The 27,670-nt window shown below is 35.7% G+C and overlaps 1 protein-coding gene across 4 annotated transcripts in view; it reads left to right on the top strand.

Annotated features, from left to right (window-relative positions):
• Prrg1 (proline rich and Gla domain 1) overlaps window positions 1-27,670 on the top strand; it is an 85,601-nt gene that overhangs the window by 49,993 nt on the left and 7,938 nt on the right. For all 4 annotated transcript variants that reach the window (XM_048336321.1, XM_048336319.1, XM_048336320.1 and 1 more), the window contains exons 2-3: window positions 2,124-2,174; window positions 17,969-18,129. In XM_048336321.1, coding sequence (XP_048192278.1) covers window positions 2,165-2,174; window positions 17,969-18,129 — 171 coding nt within the window. In that variant the 5' untranslated portion in view covers window positions 2,124-2,164. The remainder of the gene's footprint in view (window positions 1-2,123; window positions 2,175-17,968; window positions 18,130-27,670) is intronic.

The raw sequence follows: 27,670 nt of genomic DNA, 5'->3' as shown, positions 1-27,670 counted from the left end.
CAACATAAACTCCAAACAATAGGACTCCTGAGAAACATTCATGTAATAACAACTAAAAAACTTAAAACAGACTGAGATTATTCCTTGCCTTCCTCATTAGCACTTTTAAAATATGTTTATTCACTTTTGATGGTACTATGGTTTGAGGGTCTCAGGCTTACTTATTAGGCAGATGCATCTTAAGTCTCTAAAAAGTCTGATAAAAAGGGAACTTTGTAGTATTATGTCAACATTTCCTATATTTATTTGTTTAAAGACCCTTGTTTTTTTAATAGTACACCTTTTCATGTTATTCAAAATAATTTATACAAATTATTGTAAAAGATATGCTATAGAACACACCCAAAAATACATTGTTGATATAGGAAAACCCTAAGAACAATAAACATAACAAATTTATGGGAACAGAACTTTAAACATTGAACTTGTCAGGTACTGGTGACACAGCCTCAGATTCAAGGCCAAACAGGAAGAAAAGTTTGTTAGACTCCATCTCCAAACTAATCGACAAAAAGCAAGGTTTGCCCATGGCTCAAGTGGAGCAGTGCCAACTTAGCAATTCCAATACCCTGAATTCAAATCCAAATGGTACAACAAAAATTAAAAAAACAAACACTAGCACTCTTAATCTTAATAGCCTGGCATTTATCCTTTAAATAGGTATTGAATTTCATAATGTTATCTTATTATTTGCAGTATTTATTATACTAATTATCAATTTTATAATACCATTTACTACAGTGCTAAAATCACATTTAGCTACTAACTGTTCTATAGCAGTAATTGACTTGATTTTTCTTTTCTTTTGGACTGACAGTAAATGTGACCCAACCAGCAAGGAAAATAATTCTTCCAGTTAATTTTTGGTGTTTTGTTGGGAGGAGAAAGGAGTGACCACTGTTAGGACTTCTTGCATTTTAGCTACATGCCTCAGATGAAGGCATGCTAAAATAATCATGGCATATGCCTGAACCCATCCACACTCAATCCTGGAATATACCTTTATGCCTTTTTCTCTGTGGTGCTTCCCATGCTATCTCTCTTTCTCATGCACTTTTTTGTCATTTTAGACTATTTCTTTCAAGCTTTTTGTCAGTTTTTGGTACAGTTTAGTGTCCCCTTTTCTCTGATTGCACAGTCCTTCTCTCAAATCTCTTTTTATTTTGCTTTAATAAATTTGCAGACGCACTTTTTAACATCCTGCTGTGTAACTTGAAAAACATCCATATAGTTCTCCCCCTTTTGCAAAGAACTTGAAATAGAAAACGATTTATTCAGTGTCACACAGATAGTGATCGGGCCTCAGTCTGGTATTTATCCCTTAATTTGTTTCTGCCTGCTTATCTGCAAGTAAGTTATTAATTCCTTGGTGGACTGGTAGATTTTTATCTTACAGCTTAACTGCTAAAGTACTTAACTCTATATTGGAGATGTGACAAGTGACTGGTGACTGTATGTTGATTCAAACTTTTAAGAAAATGAAGTCTCATGATATGGATTAATTTCCTTACATGTATATTTTTTCACCTTTTTTAAGCAGAATTGTTTATCCTTTACATCCTTCCTCTGCAATTCCAGTTTGCGTTTTTCTTTTGCTTCCTCTAATATCTATTGTCCGTAGTTCATGACCATTGAATCATACTATTTATTGGAAATAACTCTGTAGGCTGCTGTGCCTCAGGGATAATTTGATTGGAGTGTTCCTATTTGACACCATTCAGGAAAATGTTACATCATAAAGGGTATTGGATTTGTCACAGAATGATATTGAAGAGAAACCAGGGATATAACATGCTAGTCTGGTCATTAGCATTGTGCCAGCATTTTATCTGCCATTATTTTTCCTACAAGATAAGCATGTGTGGCCAATTTGATGGTTTCTGTTTGAGTTAGGGCAGAGATTAATACCAGGTAAAGAATGTCACAGTCAGTTAATGTAGTGCCCATAATTTTTCTATCCTGAGACAGTTAATCTGTGAGAAAGATAAGATTTTTGTAAGGGAACAATATTTGAATGCACTGAAATGAAATGCTTACATTGACTACATCAGCTGCAATGAGAGCTTATCTGATATGACTCAGCCTGTGTGAATCTGACTGTGTATGTGTTCTATTTTGTGCAGGCAATCATCATCCAGGATCTTTCCAGAGACCATAAGAAAACATGGGCAGAGGTAAATATCTCTCTCTTCTAAGTGATCAAGACTCACTCCACGTTAATTCCACTACAGTCAGGAAATTAAATCTGCAACTTCCAAGTTATGGTACCTCAATTGTATTTCCTGTTGATGCTAGTGAGTTTCAGTTTCAAGAAAGGCCAACATACACATCACATGTTGCTCACTAAGATTTAAATTTCCTCAGATTTTTGTGCATATATCCCAGTATAGGGAGAGACAGCTCAAACTTAACACTGTATAGACCTGCCTAAATCCAAAATTCTTTAAAACTCTTAGCAAGTTTACTCATATGCCTCAGTGGTTTCTAAGTTTGGTTAGTAGTAACACGGCAAACACATCAAGAACATTCTGTTCTACGGATTAACAGTACTAAAATATTCATATGAAGATGATTTGTAAATGGTTTTGGTTTCTCTGAAAATATGAAAGCCTAGCATTATGAACCATTAGATGAATTCTGTGTGCTTAATTTTTCTTTCCCAGAAGGCTATTTATGGCCAGTGGACAATAGAGAAATATAAGGTCATTTCATTGTTAACATTAACCAGCCACCACAATAACTTCACAAGTAATTTCTAATGATTGTGGATCATAAAAATCAGAGGTCTACAAAAGATTTTAAAGAAAGACTTTATGTGGTGCAATTTGGTAAGAAAAGTACTAGACAGAGTCAGAAGTTCCTTATCTACTACCTCGATTAAATCTCAGAGCCTCCCTAAACATTTTTGTTCATCCTTAACGTGGGATTAAAGTACTGTGTACTTCCAGCATTAGGAGGTTGTGGTTGGCATAATTTGATAATAAATCTGTTAGTGTTTCGAGACTGAGAAGTTTGACTCACTGGGAGTTTCTTCTTATGTTACTTGCCAACCCTCCCATGTGCATTCTCCATAACCCTCATATCAATTAAGAAAATTATATTCCTGAGCTTTGTTGAGTCAACTTTTTATTCTCCAGAACTTCTCTTGGAAATTAATTTATCTGAAAGATTCGGGTTCTTTATAAGCCTCCTCAAAATCTGTCAATCCCTGATGCTTTAGGAAGTTAAAAAATAAGTAAAACTTTTAAAGAAACTCAGCAAATTCCTAGGGCTAATTAATAGCATGTTCTGCCCTAAAGTCAACTATCAATGGAAACTTCCAGAGTATCTCACTGTGACCTGGCCTTCACTCAATCTCAAAGGCTTCCATTGGAGAATGTTCTAGTTGTTGTTACAACCGTAGCCATATGGAAAAGAAAATTGTACTGACAGAAGCAACTCACTCGTTTTTGTTTTCCTTTTTGTTCTCAGAACTGATTATCAGCTACTAGCAATAGCATCATTAGATAGAAACTTCAAAAGATAACTCAGCATGTTTTTGCTCAAATGGTCACGCAACTAATAGAGCTCCTGCTAATATAATAGAGTTTCTGCTAAAGAATAGGGAAAGATAACGCATCTTCAAAGAGGGGTGTATTTGCATCCTGGAGTGAAGTGCTTCACATAATTATGTTTTACCAAACATCGACATTTTCAGTAATAGCATTTTTTGAATATTTTATTACCTTTAAGAAGGAGAATAAGAGACGCTAGTATGTACTCATTTTTTTCCGTGTGCTATACAATTTTTAATTGAATTTGGCAAAGATTCTTACAAATACTTCTCAATGTGTGATACAAAGAGACACAGAAGGAAATTGCAAAAATATGACACCAGACTGATTATGTATGTTAGAAATCCTTGAAAATAAAGAATATAGAAAGAGAACTCTATGACTTGAGAGAGAAATTAAAACAACTAAAGTTGTGATGAATTTATTTTAGAATCCTTTGAAGAGGATGATGAAATTTAAAAAGTGTTAGAATTATCCTTTTTTATATGGCATGAAAGATTATAAAGGAGTAATGAGAACAAACTGGGTATTTTTTTTTTAACTTAGGGCCTTGTGCTTGCTAGGCAGGCACTCTACCACGTTATCTGTGCCCTGTCTTTAATTTCTTCTTAGTTCATCACCAAGTTATATTGTGTACAACATTGAAAAACCAACTTATTAAATATAAAGTATTAGTCAGGGATTCCCATTTAGTACTCCTAAGAATCTAATATTATGTTCTTTGCACATTTTTAATGAGTTGTAAGAAAACCTTATAATATGAATATAATTATTTTTGTTTACATATTTAAAAACTGAGACTAACAAAGTATTGTCTACAGTCTCTAAAATGAAGAGCCAAAATGCAAAACTAGATTTGGAGGAGTGGACAGGAAAGTCAGAGGGAAATAGCTTAGTCTCCATCAGCATGTACAGTAAAAGGTAAAGCACATATATCAAACAAAGAACTACCTCAAATATAAAAATCCTTTGAGCAAAATGACTCAGGGCTTCACTAATTCAAAAGCCAGCAGGACCCATTGTCAATGGTCAAAATAGATTTGAAGATAATTCAATTGAGAAGGTTTGCTCTGCACATTCCACAAGGGAAGGTATCTAAAGGAAAGGGCTTGACACTGCTTACTTTGTCTTTGTCAAAGTCAACACTTTTGACTGATGACCTTTCTTTCTATGCCGTTTCTAGGCACAAACAAAATAACACATAGAAAACCAGAACACTATGAGATAGCTCATAGTTAGAAGCTGTTTCAAAAAATAATTACATTCATAAATAAAATTCCAGTACAGAATTAACATTTTCACATGTAAGACAATATGAGGACATTACAAGTGTGTGTATGTATAGTACTATATTCATAATAGTAAAGTATGTGTCTTTGTCTTCAGGTTGAAGTTAAAACTGTATTCTACAATTCTTCCCCCAAGCAAGCAGTATATTCATGAAAAATATCAAAGATTCAGTACTTCCAACAAGTAGTATCTTTACCTACAAAGCAACTTCGGGATGTTTTTTTCCTAAAACAAATCTTGGATTATTGCATTTATTGTAGTACATAAGTAGCATTGGCTAGAAAACACATCTGCTATTCATGAGTATTTTTCTACCTCATAACACTGTATCTTCTAAGTGCTTTAATAGCAATCCATGATATTGATTAGTCACTGTTTTCAGCTTGAGAACAAAGTTCAGATAATTTTTTAAAAAAGGACAGAGCTTCTGGAAGAAGTTGATCGTATTGTCTCAATAATTCCAAGTTGCCATACATACTTATTGACCTTCCCTTACAAAATAGTAGTAATAAGCCTAGAATTAATATGCTCATGCCTATAATCCTAGCTACTCAAGTGGCTGAGATCTTGGAGTATCACATTTTGAAACTATCTTGGGCAGCAAAGCCCATGAGATTTCATCTCCAAACTAATCAGCACAAAGCTGGGCTGGAAGCATGGTTTACAGGTTAAGAATGCCAGTCAAGCAAAAAAGCTGAATAAGGTTGAGGCCTTGAGTTCAAACTTCAGTACCTGAAAAAAAAAACAGTAATAATAAGCCACGAATCTGCTAAAGGGTTAATTTTGCTTTGTTGTTTAGAAAATGGTATATGTGGAACCTGCCACAGGGCAGGTTATTATTTCGGGGTATAATTAGAATAAAAAGATGAAGATAATATTTTCTCAGTTTCTTCTCTTGTATTAGCCTTTTAAAACAATTCAAATGTTTAAGCAATTAACAGAGTTCAAAGTCTGAAAGAAAATCCTAGATCTACAAAATCTTTATCTGAAAAGTCAGTTTCTGATTTCATTTTCCATATACAATGATGACATACACTTAATATTCTGGTACAAATGAATGTATAGTTATGTATCAAGAGTGGCAGTGTGACCAATTGTTAGTTTTGTTTCTTATTGAATCATGGCAACATAACTTCTTTAGGTTTGTGGATCATGTGGCTCCTTTAACCCAAATTACCCAACCATATCCCCAACCTGTGAAGACTTAGTGTAAAAACGGTGGTTTATAGCCACCACCGCAAATCTCTTAAGTTCTTTGATTCAGTGTGGAACAGCTACTCATTTGAGGCCAACTCTGAATTTTAACGGAGCAAAAAGCTCCATATTTTCAAATAGGGAATGAACCTTCAAATTGACAACCCTTGTAAAGTGACAGTCTTGTAATATAGTACCTGATTTTATTTGACAGCTCCCTGGTTTATAGTTCACGAGAGGTCATGCATTCGAAGTCATTTAAGTATTCCATTTTCTGGCCTATATTAGATACAAGTGTCTCTTTATTATGGTGACATATTCATGCTTCTGTAGTATGGATGATGCCACTGATTTATTTAGACGTATCTTCATAAGCTAACTGCTGCCATTGCTTTTCCTGCCATAAGTGTTTCCCACTACAAAAACATGGTTTCATATTTAAGGATTGGGATACTTTTAAAAAATTCATTCTAGTGAGTTTTTAATCTTTGATACAGTCATTTATTTTGTTAAGTTTAAGATGAATATAACATTTGATACATGAATTTTCATTGGTTTCCCAAACTTAGAACTACTGACATTATTTAATTTGAGGCAAAGCTCACATTACATAGATTTGACCATTTTAAAATGTACAGTTCAGTACTATTTTACACATTCACAATGTTGCACAACAATCTAGTTTCAAAACATTCTCATTAACTGAAAGGAGCCATCCAGTACTATTTGACTTTCCTTATTTTTTGAATATGTGGTTGGCCTGGACCACAACCCATCTACTTATACGTAGGTGGAATTACTACCACACCCAGCTTTCCTTTTGTTGAGGTTGATTGTCTTTGAATTGTGATTTTCCCAATCTCTTATCAATTGGAGTGAGCAACCATACCAAGAAGAATAACTTTTGAGGCATATTCATGTTATATTAGTATTCATATTTGATCTTTCTTATAATTGAATATTACATTGTATGAATATACCAAATTGTGTTTATCCATACATCCGTTGATGGATATCTGGCTAATTTCCACATTTTGAATATTGTCAATCATGCTGCTATCGATATTAAAGTACAAATTCTCATTTGAGTATCTATTTTCCTTTCTTTTGGGTTTCTAAAAGTGACTGTTTGGAATATAAAACTCCTTGTCGTGGATGCTGTTTTTCGCAATGTAAAATGTTTAACACTTTGCTTACTTAGCTTTTCTGTACCCAATGACAGTGGTACCCCGGCCCTTACAGTGTGTCAGCCAGAAATATATCTAGGCATTGCACATATTCTGTGGTGAGATGAAAATCACTAACGGTTGAGAACCACTAGAATTGAATAAAGGAGAAGTAATTATAAGAGATAAGCCAAATTTCATATAGTAGGGTGTTTAAAACATATTATTTTTGATGAGGTGTTTTTTTAAGGTTTTTGGCAAGCTTTTTAATCCAGTCATTTGTTTTCATTTTCACATTTGAGATTCAAGAATTATTTGTATATTTTGTATAGCAAATAAATATAATATTAATTAGTCGGGTGCCAGTGGTTCACGCGTGTAATCCTAGCTACTCAGGAGGCAGAGATATGAGGACCAGGGTTCAAAGCCAGCCTAGGCAGGAAAGTTCAAGAGACTCATATCCAATTAACCATCAGAAAAACAGAAGTGATGCTACGGCTCAAAGTGATAGAATGCTCGCCAAGAGCTAAAAATGCTCACGGCGAGCATTCAGGCCTTGAGTTCAAGCCCCATGACCAACCAAAAATAAATACACAAATTAATTAGTTAAATGACTAAATGAATCATTTTAAGACATACTTCATTTTTAGAGATTGGTTTTAACTTTTAGCAAAATTGACCTGAACATACATAGATTTCTCCAGACATCCCGAGCATAAGCCCTTGCGTATCTCCCTCATTTTCAGTACCCTTTCCATCAGAATGATGCATTTATTACAGTCCATTAGCTCACATTGACACTACCATTATTACTCAAAGTCCATAGTATTATACATTCTATCAGTTTCTATGACTATATAATGGCATTTATCTACTATTATTGTAACATACAGCTTAGTCAAACTGGCCTAAAAGTCTTTTGTGCTCTTCTTGTTTATCCTTACATCTTCTCTACCCTGGGTAATTATTAATCACTTTATTATTCCATAGTTTTGTCTTTCTTAGTATGGCACATAGATACAATTATATATTATGTATGTTTGCTAGACTGGCTTCTTTCATTATCAATATGCATTTATGTTTCCCCATGTCTTTTTGTAGCTTTGCACCTTATTTGTTTTTGGCAATGATTAATATTCCATTTTCTGAATGTGTTATAATTTGTCCATTCACATACTGAAGGACATTTTGGTTACTAATATGTCTTGCATTCATGTCCAAGTTTTGTTTGTTTGTTTGTTTGTTTTTAGGAAGAAGGTAAGTTTTTAGCTCCTGAGTAAATATAAGGAGCAGAATGTCTGGATCACATGGTATGAATATGTTCAGTTTTGTGAGAAACTGCTCAAATGACTTGGAAAATGTACTATCTTCTATTCTCACTAACAATGAGAGTCTTGCTCTATATCTTTGACAACATTTGATTCTCCCCAAAATCCCATTTCTTTCCTGTTTTAGATCCTAACTCAATACCTTAGAATAAAAGTAAGTTCATTTCAGACTTATGTGGCAGCATTATAGTAATGACATTCAGCTTACCCGTCTATTTTATATCAAAACAACCAAGAATCCTGAACAGAGGACATTCTAGAACTGAAATCTTGGCCACCATTCCTAAGAGTAGCTTCAGATATGTATACTGTATTCAAGTAAAACCCGAACGCTGCTATCACTTACTTCTAGAGTAAATTCTCATATTAAAAAAAATCAGGGCTGGGGATATAGCCTAGTGGCAAGAGTGCCTGCCTCGGATACACGAGGCCCTAGGTTCGATTCCCCAGCACCACATATACAGAAAACGGCCAGAAGCGGCGCTGTGGCTCAAGTGGCGGAGTGCTAGCCTTGAGCGGGAAGAAGCCAGGGACAGTGCTCAGGCCCTGAGTCCAAGGCCCAGGACTGGCCAAAAAAAAAAAAAAAAAAATCAACATTGATTTCACAAGTGAAAAGCCATTTCTGAAATTCATGTGGTCACAAAAGCACTAATTCATCATTGATACTGCATTTCTTAAATCCATTATGCTCTATTGTAGGCCGGAGAGAAATGTAGCTGAGTGTTTTTATGGTAGCTACTTTTGGAACATGGTTTTGTAGTTAAGTATATTATGTGTCCTACTAGGAAAATTATCCACACCTAGAGTCTAGATTGCAGCTGCCATATAAAATACATATTCTGCTGCCGGTATTGCTGGTTTATAAAGCAATGTAAAGGTACATGTTTAAAACTCTCATCATTGATAAGTCCTATCTACCTCCTTTTCCCATTCGATAATTATTAGTCACACTTGTATCCATGTTTTACCATGGAGATAGAAGTATGAGTTATAGGTAAGATCTGTAAGCACACATCATTTATGGTTGTAGCAACTATTAGATATAATTGATGCACTAATAACAGGAACATAGACATCTTTGGAATGGTCCCATCCTTAAGATTGCACCTGACTGTGGGTTTAAATAGGCAAAATTTGACCATTTATTAATTTTATATTAATAATTCAAGGCATTTCTCCCAGTACACAAATATCAAATTAGAATACTGCACCTTTAAATCCATTGGTGTAATTTCTATTAATGGTGTCATCTGCTGTTGCATCAGGAGCTATACATTTTAAAACCAATTCAGGGAAATTTGGCATTTTACTTTCCTTTGTGAGAGAATGTTTTAGGCTATTTCTCTGTTTCTCATTTTTAATGAAACATAAAATCATTAGACAAGAGACAAGCTGAATATATGATCTGAAATTTGACCTTTAAGAAAGCCATATTGGGGTAGTTAGTAGCACTCTGGTGACATAATGTTTGTTTCATTTTTTAAAAAAGAATGTTGGCTTTATAGTCATGAATGATTTATTTGTTTTCTCTCTTATAGAAATCTACCCCTGGCATATTATTCATACTTATTCCTGGAAATATGTGTATTATTATCTGCTTTTTAGTGTAGGCCTACAGTAGTACAAAAATGTTTTTCAAAATGTCTTATGTAATGATCATTTTCAGCACATTGTCCTTAGGAAGTAGGTTTGGGGTATTAAAACTATTAATAACAATTGTTTCTTCTGTCAAATCCTTGCATTTCTTATGTATGACAACTTCAAATTCATTTTTAAACACTTGAGATCTCACATGGATTTCAGCTCCCTGATTCCTTATAAACACATGCTATATGTTATTCTAAATAAACTATAAGTTTCTGGCAACCTAATCTGGAATTCAGAATAATAAATAGATGAGCTATGAAAAATTCAACTCCTCATTTCCATAAATAAGTTACAGTGTTGAAATAAAATTGAGAAATATTCTATTCTACCATCCTAAGTAAAGATAGGAATATGATCCAAGTAATATCTTTATAGTTTGCACAGTTTAAGTTTTTAGTGAGTGTAATGCCCCAGGATGTGAGACTTTGTTTTCTTAGAGAACGGTATTTTCTCAGTCTATCAGAGGAGTAGTTATTTAATTCCTACGTCAGCAGAAAGAAAACTTAAAGACACTGCATACAGGTACAACTGAGTAATAGTATCCCAATGGCTTGTAAAGAGGAAAACAAGGACTTGTGAGTGTGACATTCCCTTAAGATTTCACGAAAGAAATCACAGGAGTAGATAGGATTACTTTTTTCTTATGTGTGTATGTTGGTTTGTTGGTTTTTTTGATTTTTTCTGGCTGGAAGGATTTGTATGTGAGACAATATTCCCACTGCAAATTTTTGCAAAATTCTTGCCAATGGAAAAATTCTTGCCAATGATAAAACGTTTTATTATTACAACTAAAAGTACCCAAGGACTTTTATTCAACACCTTTGCTTCACAAATGAAGAAAGTAGTAAGATATGTAAGAAAAAAATGATGGAATCATACAACCAGTTTCCAGACAGAGCTAAAATAGAATGTCTCTATGCCCACTATAATTCAAGGCCTTTTCACCTTACTACGTTTGTCTTATGCTACAGTTCCATTTGCCTCAATACAGGTTGATGAATGGATATTGGCTCTCCTAGACTTCAGTATATCTCAAAAGACAGCTTTCATGTGCCAGATAGAGGGGTTGAATAAACAGATAACTTTGTATTTACTGTAGTCTTCTGTGAAAAATTTACAACTAAACCAGACATTAGAGATTTATTTAGTAAAGAAATTCACTTTCTGGTTAGTTGGTAGACTAATTACAGATTCAGTCTGTGTTACACTAACATTTACACAACTTTGGGAACAGATTTTTTCCATTTTGTGTGTTACTGGTTGCTTGCTGTTTAATGTGTTAAATAAACTTATTTTGCACTGAGAAAGTACCTCAGTGGGTGAGCATTTGCCAGGTATGCAAAAGCCCTTGATTTGATGCCCAGCAATGAGAATATTTTTTAAATATTTTTATGGGAATAGTTCTAAATTAGATCATATAAAATTTCCTGCCTCATGTAAGCATTATCCTGAATTTCATATGGCCCTTTATTGGTGACTCAGATTCACCATGATGAAATATAATCATTGATGTCTACTGCTTCTGTCTTTCTTTTCCCTTGCCTTCAAATTAATTAGCTTTCAGTTCTTATTGCTGTCAGCATATTGATCTAGTTCAGCTTATCTGGACACCTTCTACTCAGTTTTAATGTTCACTGAGGCTTTCAAGACCCAGAGCCAGACTTATGGATATGGAGAGAAAAAAACTAACCTTTGACTTAAGAGAGTTGGGGTTCTCCTGTAGGTGAAGCATAAAATGAATCGTAGTACATGACCTTGTTCATTTCTTCTTTCTGAGTTGATGAGACTGGGCTTACTTGAGTAACTTCTACGTAAATGAGGTATTAGTTATTAACATCCACAAGGATTATGTAAAATATTGAGCAGCTACATGAACTAGCAACCTAAATTTCAGTGGTATATAATTTAGGATATTTTGTTGTAGCTCATTTTTCTATGCTTATATATTCATCATGTATGTAATTTTTCTTTCTTAATTTGTCCTTCCTAAAAGCTTTTTTGTGATCTGTTGTTAAATTTTCAGTGATGACTCTGGTCTTATGCATTAGAAGCCCTCACTTGAAGGTTTGCACTCTCTGCCTCAGACACATCTAGCTATAGAACACTGGCCACATATACTGCCGGCCATCTGTAGCAGCCATCTTCCTTCTTTTGTGTGTACATGTGTGTGCTTGGGCTTGAACTCGGGACTTGAATACTGTTTCTGAGCTTTTTGCTTAAGGTTAGCATTCTACCACTTGAGCCACAGCTCTACTCACAGATTTTTTTTGGTAGTTTATTGGAGACACTCCTCCATAGGCTGGTTTCAAACTGTGATGATCAGATGTCAGCCTCATGAGTAGCTAGGATTACAGCATAGGATCTACCAGTGCCCAGCTTAATAGCAGCCATTTTCAAATTTCTAGCTCCTTTGGACTCAAAGCTGATGAGAAACTCCAAATTTTTTTGGTTTGAGTGGGTTGTATCTCTTGAAATTCACTGTTATTAGACAATTATCCTCTCTCTGTTATTAAAACAGAGGATTAAAAAATGCTAGGTTAAAAGATGTTTACCCAAGCGGTGGGGGGGGGGGAACATTCCAGTGACGATAGGCTACCCACATACATATCACAAAAATTGAAGTTAGAAGCAAGCATACAAATTATGATAAAACATAAAAAATAGTCATCAATTTACAATCAGGAGAATTTCTGAAGAAGTTGCAGGGCTTGAACTCAGGGTCTGCATATTGTCCCTGAGCCTCTTTGTGCTCAAGTCTAACACTCTACCACTTGAACCACAGAGCACCTTCCAGTTTCTGAGTGGTTAATTGGAGATAAGAGTCTTATGGGAACTTTTCTGCTCAGGCTGGCTTTGAACCTCGATCCTTAGATCTCAGCCTCCTGAATAGCTAGGATTGTAGGTATGATACATCAGTGCCTAGTTCACCATATATTTTATAAGACTTGGATAACGACTACAGATAGCTTGCAACAGGAGAAAGATGGCTTCCAAGGCCATTTTTAGTTGAACAGAACACAGTTGTCTTCTAATTGTCAACCACCAAGATATATGAAAAATAATCTTGGTCTTAGGAGAGCCAAGGCACAACTATGCTGATGATCATTTATATCCCACCGGTCATGTAGCTGAAATTTGGCTGTCTATTCAGTTGAACCAAGTGAAAATCATTAGTCTATACATATTTAAAAACATTTTAGTGTCTATAAGGGAGTTTCATACTTTAAACAGCCCTTTATAAAGCTGATATTTCTCATTCTAGACTTGACCAAGGGGACCAACCTCCCAGGCACACCTGGTTAATTGTGGGTAAAGAGTTTCATGGACCTTCATGCCCAGATTGGCTTCAAACTACAGTCCTCATATCTCAGTCTCTTGAATAACTAGGATTATAGGTGTGAGCCACCAGTACCTGGCTCTCATTTCTTTTAATGGGAAAACTGTTATCACTGCTTTAGTTTTTTTTTTGTGTGTGTGTGTGTGTGTGTGTGTGTGTGTGTGTGTGTGTGTGTGTTGAAGAGGCCCTATATTCAATTATAAAGTCCTAATGAAAGTCCCAAATAAAAGTGTGGAAAATCCCCTTCTTGCAGTTTGGAAGCTGCTCAGGATTATGAGAGCAGACAATCTCATTTCATGCTGCAACTCAAAGCTGCCTCCTTCCCCTTCAATTTGTTCCCACATTAAGAAAAAGTAGTTCTGGTATCATCGTGCAGGATCCATTAGATTTCTAAATTACTTGTGCTGGTCCTGAGGCTTGAGCTCAGGGCATAGCCACTCATCTTGAGCTTCTTTTGTTCAAGGTTAGTGCTTTACCACTTGAGCAGAGCTCTACCACTAGAGCCAGAGCTCTACGTCTGACTTTTCAGGAATTTAACGAGATAAGAGTCTCACGGACTTCCTGCCTGGTCTGAGATCCTCAGATCTCAGCCTCCTGAGTAGCTAGGATTATAGGTGGCAGCCACCATCACCCAGCCTTCAAATTAATCTTTTAAAGACTGGTAAATATGCCTTCACCATTTCCTGTTTCCTAATGTATGGCAAACATAACTAATCTCTAATACCATCTTTCCATTTGGGTCTAACTTTTGCTCTAAGTAATAACTTCTAGTTGACTAGATTTGGCAAGCAAGATAAAATGTACTTGCCAGCTTAGTCCATCTAGAGTTCTCAGTATTACATTACCTTTCCTCCTGGAATAAGAAATACTTAGAAGATATTTATGGAATTCTCTGGGTAATTTGATTAGACTGGGATTAGAAAATCTGTTCCTTGCTACATTACATTTGGGTTGTTTATCCTTCTCGATTAGTGTGATTTCTACTTTTAGGAATTAGCTACTTTCTTTGACTCTGTTTATCCATTTATCTAGGATATGAGAAAATACTTTTGTTTTTAATAGTATTTTATCTTTTTCCTTTTAAAAGTTCAAAATACAACCTAGAACTAGTGGCTCATGCCTGTAATACTAGCTACTCAGGAGGCTGAGAACTTAGAATTATGGTTCAAAGTCAGCCCAGATAGAAAAGGCTGTGAGATTCATTTCCACGTAACTAGCAAAAAAGCCTGAAGTGGAGCTATGGCTCAAGTGGTAGAGCACTAGCCTTGAACAAAACAGCTCAGAGACAATGCCCAGACCCAGAGTTCAAACACCAGTACCAGTACAAAAAGAATTCAAATACATTGTTGTTGATAATTTGATTTATGCTTAGAAAAACAGATACAGAACCCAAGGCTATCATATATGCATTAGCATATATATTGTATTTAAAAACAAGGAAGCTGATAATTATGATCAAGTTTGCACTTGTCAGAGCACACACTGAGATTTGCACTCAGTAAAAGACACTATTTTATAAGAAGAGAAAGATGATGTGGAAAATAATATCTCCTTTATATGACAAATGAATAAAGAAAGAGGACCTGTTTATATTGGAAAAAAGGACTCTCCAAGGCAAATAGGTTGCTATTTTTTTCATGTATTAGTTGGGTAAGATCTGTGTCGTTTTAGAGGATATGAGTATGACCAGGGGGCTGGTTACATTAACTCATGCCTGTAATTATAAATGTTGAGGAAAAAGAGATTGGGGGATCCTGGTTCAAAGGCAGCCCAGGCAAAAAGTTCACAGTAATGCATCTCAAGAAATAAAAAGCTGGTCACAGTAGCATGCACCTATCATCCCAAATACATGAGAAGCACAAATAAGAATATGAAGATCCAGACTATCTTGGGCATAAATGTGACACTCAATTTGAAAAAATAACTAAAACAAAAAGGGCTGGGGTCATGGTTTAAGAGGTGGAGTGCCAGCTTAGCAAGTGAAAGGCCCTGAATTGAAACCCTAGTACCATCACTGGAAAAAAAATAAACACTAATAGCTGCAAAGTTATAATTCAACAAAATAGTTCCTGGAAAAGACCACCACAGTAAAATAAATATGACCAAATGCATGCACCTTGTTCCTATATACTAAAATCATATATCAAGATGTCTCTAAATTTATTAGTCTATGCTTCCCATAAACACCTTCCTCAGAACTCATTTTCAAAGGAACTGGCATTAGGATAAGCACTGAGAACTGATTGTGAATGCAATTTCTTGGTTCCGTACCTGGCCTAGACCAATGGAACTAGAGACTGGGAATGAATACCAATAATCTGTTTGACAATGAGTCCTTAGGGATTCTTGACACTGCTATGACATGAGGATCACACCTAATAAGTTCCACTGTTATTCTAAAGCTCATTGTAGACCTGTTGATTTCTTTTATAAAATTTACCATAATTTGTATTTTTGTGTGTTGGTCCTAGGACTTTTAACTCAAGGCCAGGGTGCTATCCCTGAACTTTTATGCTCAAGGCTAGTATTCTACCACTTGATCCATACTCCACTGTCTTTTTTGTTTGTTTTTGGTGGCTAATTGGACATAAGACACTTGCTGGGCTAGCTTTGACCTATGATCTATCCTGTGATCTCAGCCTCCAGACTATCTAGGATTACTGCCATGAGCCACTGGTACCTGGCTCATAATTTGTATTTTTTTAATTTTTTGTTGGTCATGGGGCTTGAACTCAGGGCCTGAGTTTGAACTAGGAGTGCTAGCCCTGGGCTGTTGTTTTTTTTTTCCTTCAAGACTAGTGTTCTATCACTTGAGCCATAGCTCCACTTACAGCTTTTTTTAAAAATAGTTTTAGATAAGATCTCACAGACTTAACTGCCAGAGCTGGCTTCCAGCCTCAATCCTCAAATCTCAGCCTCTTGAGTAGCTATAATTATAGATGTGAGTCACTAGTTCCTGGCCATAATTTGTATGTTTTTGCCAGTTCTGGGCTTGAACTCAGGGCCTGGGCACTGTCCCTAAGCTTCTTTTACTCAAGGCTATATCACTCTGCCACTTGAGCCACAGTTCCACTTCTGGTTTCTTCTGTTTATGTGGTACTGAGGAATCGAACCCAGGGCTTCATGCATGCTAGGCAAGCACTCTACCACTAAGCCACATTTCCAGCCTCTATAATTTGTATTTTTCAGGTTTCTTCTAATGTTATTGTATGACTCAATGATTCATTTTATAGATGATTCCTCCTATGAGGTATAGAAGGAAAGAAATACTTACAGAAGGCCAACTATGTCTGATTTTTGATCTAGCATAGGAAATCTAGCTAGCTGGTATCAATTTGGATACTTTAAAGAATTATGAACAAATCTTTATCTTCTATAAATAAATACACGTTTAATGAATTCATTAATATAACTAGATTTTACAAGAAAAATTATTATTAATTTCATTTACTTCAGAATATGTTTTCTAAAATAGTGTGTTTCATGGAACATATGTAACATACATTCTCACATGTCAATAATTTACAGAATTAGAGAATTGCCTAATATTCCTACATTAGCAAAGATTTTGTTGGCATTACGTTTATGGCTTGAAACAAGCAAGACATTTTTTATGGAAAACATAAAATAGAGCTTAAAGTGCAGTTGAATATGAAAATGAAATGAATGCCAAAATGAGCAAATATATTGCCTATTTTTTGCTTTTATTTTTGTTCTTGTTTGGAGATAATGTCTTACTGGGGAGTCCAGAGTAGCATCAGATATGACTGCTGCTTAATTTACTTTGCTGAATTTCATGAGTACATTTTGAATGTTATATGCAATGCCTATATAAAACATGAAAGACACTGTTTTTTTCCTTAAAGACAGTGAAATGAGTTGATGTGCACTAACATACTACCACATTTACAATACGATTGCTATGAATATTCCCTCGAAATGATTTATGATCAAATTTATCTTCTCATTATTATTTTGTCATCTCTTTTCATAAGGTCAATTGGAGTTTTATTTATCTTTAACTGGAAAGACAAAGATTGTCTCTGCAGTGTAGAGACTGGATTTTGATTTTGATTTGGTTGTTGCTGTCCAACAGCAGAATGCCTTACAGTAGCGAATATAAGTATTGCTGTCATGATTGCTGTATTTAAACATCCATGGTAGGCAGGAATGTATAAAGTCTGAATATAACATGGTTGAGCATGTCACTGTCCCTGCCCAGGGCACTGTCCCTGCCCAGGGCAACTTTGAGAGGATATGGTGACATGATGAAGAAGCTGCCAGATGCCCTGGTTTGGAGCTGAGTGTTGCTTCACTGCTGCCTCGCTGACAAGAGGTTTAGGATGTTGTCTGTGTCATCTGAAGAGTATCTAGAATCTTTCTTCTTGTATAGTAACTTCCCATATGGGATTTTAATTGCATTTTTATGCTTATTGTTATTTCTCTTTTTAGTTTTCCTCACAGGAGAAAAGGCCAATTCAGTTTTGAAACGTTACCCAAGAGCAAATGGCCTTTTTGAAGAAATCAGACAAGGCAACATTGAACGAGAGTGCAAAGAAGAAATCTGCACATATGAAGAAGCCAGAGAAGCTTTTGAAAATGCTGAAAAAACAGTAAGTATACTGGCACTTGAAAACATTTTCACCAATTGTCCTGCCTTTTTGACGCTTATCTGAAACCTCCATTCCCAAAGTTTGTGCATTGCTATCAGTTAAAATGACTTTTGTAAAGAAGTCTGAAAGTGGTATGTAACTAACAATGTTCTGTGTATAGGAGACACATATTGATGTCCCTGTGTGTTGATCCATTTCCATAGGACACTGTTGAATTAAGATTCACAAATCCTCGTGGCAGTGGAAAAATCATCTAGTTCACACAAGACTTGGAGCTGTAAACTTAGTATCATTACTTTACTACGCCTAATCAAAAAGAAACAGGCAGAAGCTAATGAATACTGGCAGTGTTGTAATATATTTTATATTTCTTGAGCTAGGGGTATAGCTCAGTGTTAAAATATTAAAATACTTGCCAAGAAAGCTTGAACTGCACTGAAAAATAGTGCCCCTCTCTAATGCAAAAAGAAAGACCAGTAGATTTTCCTTTTCATTCTATGACAATATTGCTCTTTAACTCTTTCTCTAGACAGCATGCTATTTTGGAGATCATGGATGGAATGGCAAAAAGCAGGGGTGTCAATTTTATAGATCTTCTCCACAGTTGGAAATTTGGAGCAGATCTATACAGAAGCTAATTTTAAAACTTGCACACTATACAGATAAAGATCCACTTCCGTGTACCATAAAAATAGTATTAAATGCCAAATAAATGATGTCTGATATGCTACTGGGATATTAGATGCGCCATAGACACAGTAGATATACAAGAATTTTATTAGGTAAAGAGATTTATTGGAACACATTATAAACATGTGTGTAAATGTCATAATGAAATCACCATCTGCACCATCTGCTAGTGTAAGCTAATTAAAAATATTTTTAAACGTTCTGCAGTGTAGGAAGGAAGGAGCTCAAGGAAAAACACTTAGATAGATGATTGCTAGATTCCAGTGTACAAAATTTAGCCAAATCTATTATTTTTGTATCAGTCCTGGGGCTTGAACTCACGGCCTAGGCACTGAGCCTGAGCTTCTTTTGCTCAATTAATGCTCCACCAATTGAGAGCTGTACTTCTTGGTAGTTTAGTGAAGCTAAATGTCTCATGGACTGTCATGCCTGGGATGGCTTTGATCCACCATCCTCATATCTCAGCTTCCTGAGTAGCTAGAGTTAGAGGTATAAGCCGTCAGCACCTGTTACAAAATAGAATTTTAAACTGATAAAATGTGAGCTTGTTCAGCTTTACTAATTCACTTGGGGTTTATTAAATATGGTATAAGTTATGGGTCTAATTTTTCCCCATGGCTGTCCAATTGTCCAAACACCATTTACTAAAAAGTTCTGCTTCACTCTGTCAAATAAGTTATCTCTTACGGGATACCTAATTTCAATCCATATTATTCTATTTCAGGATTTTATATTTAGTTCATTGGTCCAGCTTTGTGCTCAAATGATCAAACCATACTATTTTAATTATATCAAAGGTGTTACAAGTTTTAGTATAAATTGATTCTCTCTTATATGGTATGATTTTTCTGTGGTTTGTGAGCTGTTCTTCCACGCTTATTTTTCCATATAAAATTTATTAATAGCTTGTCTAGCTCCAGAAAAAGTGCTTTGTCAGTACTTTCATTGGGATTTTTTTCATTCTGCCCCTCTTCCCCAAAACTCTGCTTTTACCATAGTAAATAGTAAATTCATCCAGCCATCTGTTTGCCATTTCTCATTCTTCTTTTTCATATCCAACATTACATCTGCCAATGTTTGGTTCTACCATGAAAATACAATTAATATCCAGTTACCTCATTATCACTCTGATTGTCTCTCTACTTGCTGTTTATATCCAAGCCACCTGTTAAGTTTGTTCTCAACTGGTGACACTATTTGGGGAGGTGCTAATACTTTAGGAAGTGAGGCTGAACTGAAGGAAATAGGTCATTGGGAGTGTGTTGTTAAAGGAGCTGTTGTTCCTGACCCCCTTATTCTCCTTCTCTTTCTTTTTCTACTTCCTGGCCACCAGGTGATGAATAGCCTCTTCCTTGCACTCCCCCTGCTATGATCGTCTGCTTCATCCCAGTCACAAAACAGTAGATCCACCTGCTACTGAGCTGAAACCAAGAGCCAAAATATAGCTTTCTTCCGTTGAATGATCTTTGATATGTGTCATAGCAAAAGTCTGACTAAACACACCACTATTTCCCTCACATCCATATGATTCCTTGAAGCTTCTTCTCAGAACAATAAGCTACAATAATGTTTTAAAAATCTCTTTGCCCTTTGCCAAATGTGGTGGTGCACACATGTAATCCCAGAACTCAGGAGGCAGAGGTAAGAAGATCATGAGTTCGAGGACAGCCTGAGCTAATAGCAAATTCCTAGGCTACGTTAGTGAGAACCTGTAAAAAAAATAGATAGAAACCTCTCTGTACATTAGTTTGATAATAAAAATTTGAAAATAGATAGATAGATAGATAGATAGATAGATAGATAGATAGATAGATGTAGATAGACAGAACCCTTTAAATGGCTTTCCATCTCCCTCAGTAAAAGCCAAAGTTCTGAGAATTATCTGCATAATACTACACAATCATTTCCATCCTCACACTTTCATGCCCCTGCAATTATTTCTTCATCACATTTCCTATGACATTTTCCCCTTATTCACTTTGCGGTAGCTTCCTTCTGCCTCTTTACACATACACAAAGCAAGAGTGCTGTCTGTGGCTTTTGCAGTTGCTCTTTCCTCTTCCAGATGAGTATGTCTGAGCTTTCTGATCACTCTCAGGTCCAGGTCTTTGTGCAACTTTACCTTCTCAGTGAGGAAGTAAACTATCATAAATTGCAACCTTGACTGTCTTCCATGAATTATTTTTCTTCTCAGCACTTACCACACTTTGCCATCTATTTGTTGTATTTGTTGTTTGCTCTCTTCCCATGACTATTATCCCTGTAACAGCAGCATTTTGAATTCTATTTTGTTCATAGCTATAGACCCTAATAGTACTGGCACATAATTGGGGCTAAATAAATATTTAATAAGGCAATGGACTAATGGATTGTCATATTACAAAGTACATTTAATGCATAGGAAGAAGTGATTTAAACCTTGTTCATAAGATGGTTGAGAGATGTGGACTTTAAAATGGATTTTTATTATGTTGGCATGAATTTGTTCCCTTGTTTATGGTTTAAAGCCTGTCATCCAGATATGCTTATGCCATTAAAATCATACCATTTACAATAAGGTATAATAAAATCGTTGCTTTCATCCATTATTTGCTTCAGAACAAGTATTAGAGAATACTGTTTTTTATGTGCTAAGAAAGATTGAACATTGGCCCAGACAGATTCATCTTAAACTTGGCAGTGAAGAAAATAATTAGGTTTTGAGATTTGATTCCTACTTTTAGAATTTTTAATATCTTTTTGTGTTTTTTTTTATTTACTGACATGTTTTTCACTCTCAAATATGGATTATATGAATTTGGAAATCTGCATTTGGTAGACTGTTTATAATTCTTCACATAATTCAAAACACAAGTGTGATTATACACTTATCATGCATAATATTCCTCATTCTCTACATGTAGAAGTTGGGTCAGATTTACTAGGATGTTACCTATTAAAACCCTGCTGTGTAGTAGACATAGGGCACTGAAAATCCCTTTGCCATGGAGTTTGAGCTCTGATAGAGACATAACATAGTCAAAGGCTGAAATAAATACTTTGTATATGTTAAATAATTTCTCTTATTTCTCACTTACACTTCAGTAAAGCTGAAGGAGAGAAAGTAAGGCAGTAATCTGAATACTGTGCCCAAACCATCTCCATTGAGAATCAGATCAGATCAGTTCTGCTACATATTGAATGTATTGCTTTGAAGTTGTTATTTCACCTTTCTAGGCCTCCATTTTAAATACAAGGTGCATAAAACATTGTCACAATGAAACACCCTTGTACAACTAATATATGCTAATAAAAATATTAAAGGGGAGGATTATACCCACAACAAGATGTATGGTGTAGACAAAGCTTCATTCTAGTTTCTAGGTGCCAAGTTTTAGCTACTTTATTGAAGAATGATTATTTGATTTCTACCACTTTTTCCTCTCTCTTCTCTATAGGACCATAAGGTTTCTCTGAATTTTGGATTTTTACTCTTAAGCTACCATATCAAAGATAGCAGTGGTGTGGGGGGAGAGGGATTAAACTCCTCGCCTCGTGCTTTACTTGGCTTTCTTGAAAAAAAATAAACATGGTGCTCTACTACTTGAGCCACAACTCCAGTTTTAGCTGATTAATTGGAGAAAAGTGTTTCTAGTTGTCTTCCCAGTCTGGTTTTGAACTCAACCCACAGATCACAAGTCTCCTGAGGATTATTAGCATTATAAGCAACAACCAACTGTGACTCAGTAGTAATTCTTTAGAGTTCATGGTAAGAGGTAATATATGAACACTTTGGGGAAGAGAAAGTGATTCTGAGAAGTTCTCAGTCTTTGAGATACTTTAAGAATTGATCACTAAGGTTCCAGAGATGACTCATTTCACTTGGAGGCAGGAACTCAGATTCTCTGGCACTGTTAGAGAAACTTCTATTTCACTTAGCCTCTAAGGATCTGCTGATAGTTTTGAGCCATATTTAGAACTTGGTCCCGACCCTTGGTGAGTAAAACACCCATGAAAGATGAGGGAATTCAGGACAGAGGGGAGGTGAAAGTCATATCGGCAAACATATAGCGGGAAACTTGGAGACATCACCATGGCCATCTTTCAGCCTACTTTTCATCACATCCAATAATGTCATCATACTGTGAATCCATCAAGGGATTAGTCTGTTCAACATAGCAAAGCGTTGCAACAGTGTCCACTGAAGGCAAAAGCCCCATCAGCTGGCAAGCAAATACCTAATAGATGAGCCTGTGAGAGCCATTCCATGTTTAAATTATAACAACCTCCTCTCTGAATTTCTCTGTGTCTCCCTTTCTCTCTCCCTTTTCTTTCTTCCTATATGTCACTATACAATTCTCTCCTAAATATGAAGAAGCGCAATCATCTATTTATGACAATTTAAAACTTTCAGTTTATCACACATCCTACTCAGTTCCCATTTTGGAAAGGCAATTTGCTACCTACTATCTTGGTCAGCTATTTACCACCTTGGGTGAACTTGAACAAGGTCTTTAACTTCCCTGAGGCTAGTTTCCTCATATGTAAGATAAAGACTGTGAAAGCATCAACTGCACTGTGTTGAAATGAAATGAGGCAATGTACGTAAATCCTAAGAGTGCCTGACATGGTATAAGTGCTTTGTGTGCTTTCCATCCTTTATCATCATCATCATCATCATCATCATTGCCCTTATCATATTATCCTCACTTCTGGATTCATTTGTCTATGCTTTGTACTTATGCCACTGACAGTCTTTCTTGCATTGCTATCAACCAGTTCATCCTGCATGTTGAAAGGGAGAAATCCTTTCCTTCTGCTTTGGCTGTCAAATATCAGGACCCACTAGAGTAAATTGCTGTTTTAACGGCAGCAAGTGTGGCTCAAGACAGCAGGTGAATTTTGCTATGGCAACATTCCATAGTATTCTCTATCATTCTGTCTCCACCTGCTTTCCTTTGAAATAACCCCTGAAATACTTTCTATTTGTTCTTCCCTACTTTGGCTGCCTGAGCCTCTGTTTCCTTTCCATTCTAGCTAAACAAGAGCAGAAGTATGACCAAATACTAAAAATTGTAATTCAAATACAGTGAACAGATTGACAAATATTTGGGGAACTTTCAAACCTTCTCTGATTTCCATTTGTTTCATAGATACACACACATGTGCACCCTTTTGATATTTCTGTTTTAAAATTGTTTTGGCAGCCTACTTGTTTTATCACAAATATGAGCCAGAAAAATATGGCCTAGAACCTAAATATAGCCCCATCTGTTCTTATAAATAAAATTTCGCTATAACTGACACATTACTAGTCATTTACACAGTGTCTCTTGCTGGTTCCTGGAAGAGTTAGATTCAATATATAAGGAAAAGACCTATTCTCTTCTAAAATCTAAAAAATATTTACTATCTGGTTTAAAACAGAAAATCTTTGCCTATACTCTTTAATGTTACTTGTCACAGTCCCCAAATTTACCTAAAACTGACATTTTTTAATTTTTCATCCACTTTTATACTCCTAATACTCTCATTGCAATTTGAGCTTGGATTTCCCTACCATAAACGCCCACTGGAAGGTAAATCACTAAACACGTAAATTTTCCTTTCAAATTGTCAACAATTGCAGGCTGTGATTCATAGCCAGCATGCCAGAAAGCCTTAGGTCAAGGCTGGTACTTTCCTTCTTGAGCCATACTTCCACTTACAGCTATTTTTGGTGAGTAATTCAAAATAATAGTCTCACAGATAGGGCTGCCAGGGATGGCTTTGAACTGTGACCCTCAGTTCTGAGTAGCTAGGATGATAGGCATTGAGCCATCATCACCTGGTTGAATGAATAAAATTTTAGCAGTCAACTTTACATACTGGTCAATGATATTTTTAAGACTTGGGAATTCCTTCCTTTTCTTCTTCTATCAGGAGAGATTCTAAATGTCCCATGTTAATTGGTTTCACCAAAGTGTTCTGAATACACACCTTAACAGTTTCTAAATAATCACATCTACACTAAAGAGGTTGTACTTTAAGATGTATGCCTCCTTGAGAAAAAAGAATCCCCAAAACTAATCTAAATAAAATCTTGGCTCTTTCCTGCGTTCTCCAGCTATTTTGTCTTCAAGAATCTGAACTTGCACTTAACATATGTAGCATAAATATCATTTCTCTAGGTACTTCACTCTCTTGTCCAGTCAGTTTTCAAAGCATTTTCTTACATTTTATATGATTTTTCACGTTCTCTTTTCTTTGAAGTTAGATATATGTTAAGTGATTTTTGTGCATGCTCAGTCATTTTCTTTAGAATATTCCTATTGATTCGAAATCTTAAGAATTTTTGAATTTCTTGTTTGAATTTGCAACTTGCATCATTTTTTACCTTCTCTTGACAAAATAACTCCTTGAATATGAATTCACTTCTAATTTCTTATCTCCTTCTGTCATTCTTGTTCAAGGAAAGGGAAAAGGTACTTGAATATTGTGCATAAATCCTGCCTGGTTCCTCCTCAGAAATATAAACTGACAGTGAAATCACCCTTTCAAAACACTCCCAGACAGGTTCTGAGCTGATTAATTAAGAGTGGTAAAACATGCCTATTTCCACTCTTTCTGATTATGGGTAGAGGCCTATAGGCCCTAAGTTACTGAAATTCTATTTATACAGAGCAATAACAAAATTCAAAACAAAAAAGCATGCATTCTATGAGAGAGAAGAAAATATTCTGATAGAATCTTGCACCTGCTGAGTTTTGTTCTATAACTCTCCTCTCATGATGAAACACCTCCCTCTTGGGGCATTGTCCTGTGAATTAGTTGTCAAACCTCTTTGGCACCTTCAGATTGTGTTTATTATGCCCTTGAATTTAGCCTGTTGTAAAACTATGAATTCTCTTCTTTTAAAAAAAATATTGTAAAAGTGATTTACAAAGGGGTTACAGTTACATGAGTCAGGTAATAAGCATATTTCCATCTGAACAGTGGTACCTCCTCCATCATTCTTTCCCAGTTTTTCCCCTCCTGACTTCCCCCCTCCCCGCGAAGTGGTAGAGTTCATTTCCAACATAGTGTCTAGTGGGATTTACTTCTGAATTGGTTCACCCTTTGTCCCACCATTTCTGTGCTTCCCTTCCCTTCCCCAAATCAAACAAACTTATATACAAGACAGAGGGTACAGAAATTTAATAAAAAATCAGTGACAGAAGGGACTAAACCAGAGAAAAAAGAAAAGAAAAAGAACCACAAACAGTACAATAAAAAACCACCTACTTCCATTTCTTGTTCATTTTGATAAGCATCATTTTGTATGATCTTATCCACATAGCTATTGAGCCCTTCTGATCCTCTCCTAAGAATATCCTCATTTGTTCTCACTGTGTGAATGTTTAGACTGCCGTTTAATTAATCATGTCCAGATGTAATTGTCTTTTTACTATCTATTGGGTTTACTTGTAGATTTATAAGCACATTCTAGTTATTATAAATGAGGGAATCCGTGTTTCTTTGGATCTGGCTTATTTTGTATAATTTTTCCACGCCTTTTCATTTCCTTTTGAACAGGTCAATATCATTCTTTCTGACGAAAGCATAGAATTCCATTGTGTATATACACACATTTTCTTGATTCATACATATACTGAGGACATCTGGGTTCATTCCATGTCTTGTCTGTGGTAAACAATGCTGCAATGAATGTGGTCATGTGGGTGGCTTTAGTGTGTGGTCAACTGAATAAATGCCCAGATCCAGAAATTAACCCACAGACCTATAGCCACATAATATTTGATAAAGTATCCAAAAACACAGGATGGAAGAAAGACAGCCTCTTCAACATATGACACTAGCAGAATTGGCTATACATGTACAGAAAACTGAAGTTAGATCTTTATATATCACCCTGCACCAGAATCAAGTGCAAATAGATCAAAGACTTCAGTGTAAGATCAGATACCCTGAAAATATTACAGGAAGAGACAGTGGATACACTAAGGCTCCTTAGCACAGGTTGAAACTTCCTATGTAAAGATCCAGAATCACAATGAATCAGTGAATTCTATTTAAGAATTCTTTTCTTGATTAAGCAATCCTTTTGATGTGCTGAAAGTTTCTTCAAAACTATGATTTAATTATCCTAGCAGTTCTTGATTGAGTAGTGCAAAATTGTGTCACTTCAGTGTAATTTTTAGCTAGTACTCATTCTCTCTTTGAAAACATTGCTCTGTGCTGGGTGCTGGTGGCTCATGCCTGTAATCCTAGCTACTCAGGAGGCTGAGATCTGAGGATTGCAGTTTGAAGCCAGGCTGGCCAGGAATGTCTGTGAGACTCTTATCTCCATTTAATCACAGAAAAAGCAGGAAGTGGCACTGTGGCTCAAGTGGTAGAATGCTAGCCTTGAGCAAAAGGAGCTCAGGGACAGCACTCAGGCTCAGAGTTCAAGCCCAGGACCAGTAAAACCAAACAAAAAATTGCTTTACTAAATTCTTGAAGTCATTTTCTCTTTCTGAATATCTTTTGTATATGTTCTGTATAGATACCCAGTAGATACATACACTGAACCTATTTGAATGCCAACAGTAATGTTGATCTTGATTTCAAATCAGTTTGATCCTTCCCAAAGAAATACATCTGCAAATACCTCTGTATTCAGATCATTGATACCTTAATTGAAAATATTTTGATTGGAATTTCAGCAGACTTGCTTTGTTTTGGCAATACTGGGTTTTGAATTCAAAGTATCATAGTTTCTAGACAAGCATCTACTACCTGAGCCATGTTTCTGGTTATCTTTCCTCTTGTTATTTTGAAATAGAGTCTTAATTTTTGCACATGACAATCTGGATCATAACCCTCCTATATACACTTTCCACTGTAACTATGA

Source organism: Perognathus longimembris, chromosome 28, assembly GCF_023159225.1.
Source record: "Perognathus longimembris pacificus isolate PPM17 chromosome 28, ASM2315922v1, whole genome shotgun sequence".
Lineage (NCBI taxonomy): Eukaryota > Metazoa > Chordata > Mammalia > Rodentia > Heteromyidae > Perognathus > Perognathus longimembris.
Note: the sequence above shows the minus strand (reverse complement) of the source record. Positions and strands in the feature narration are given on the sequence as shown.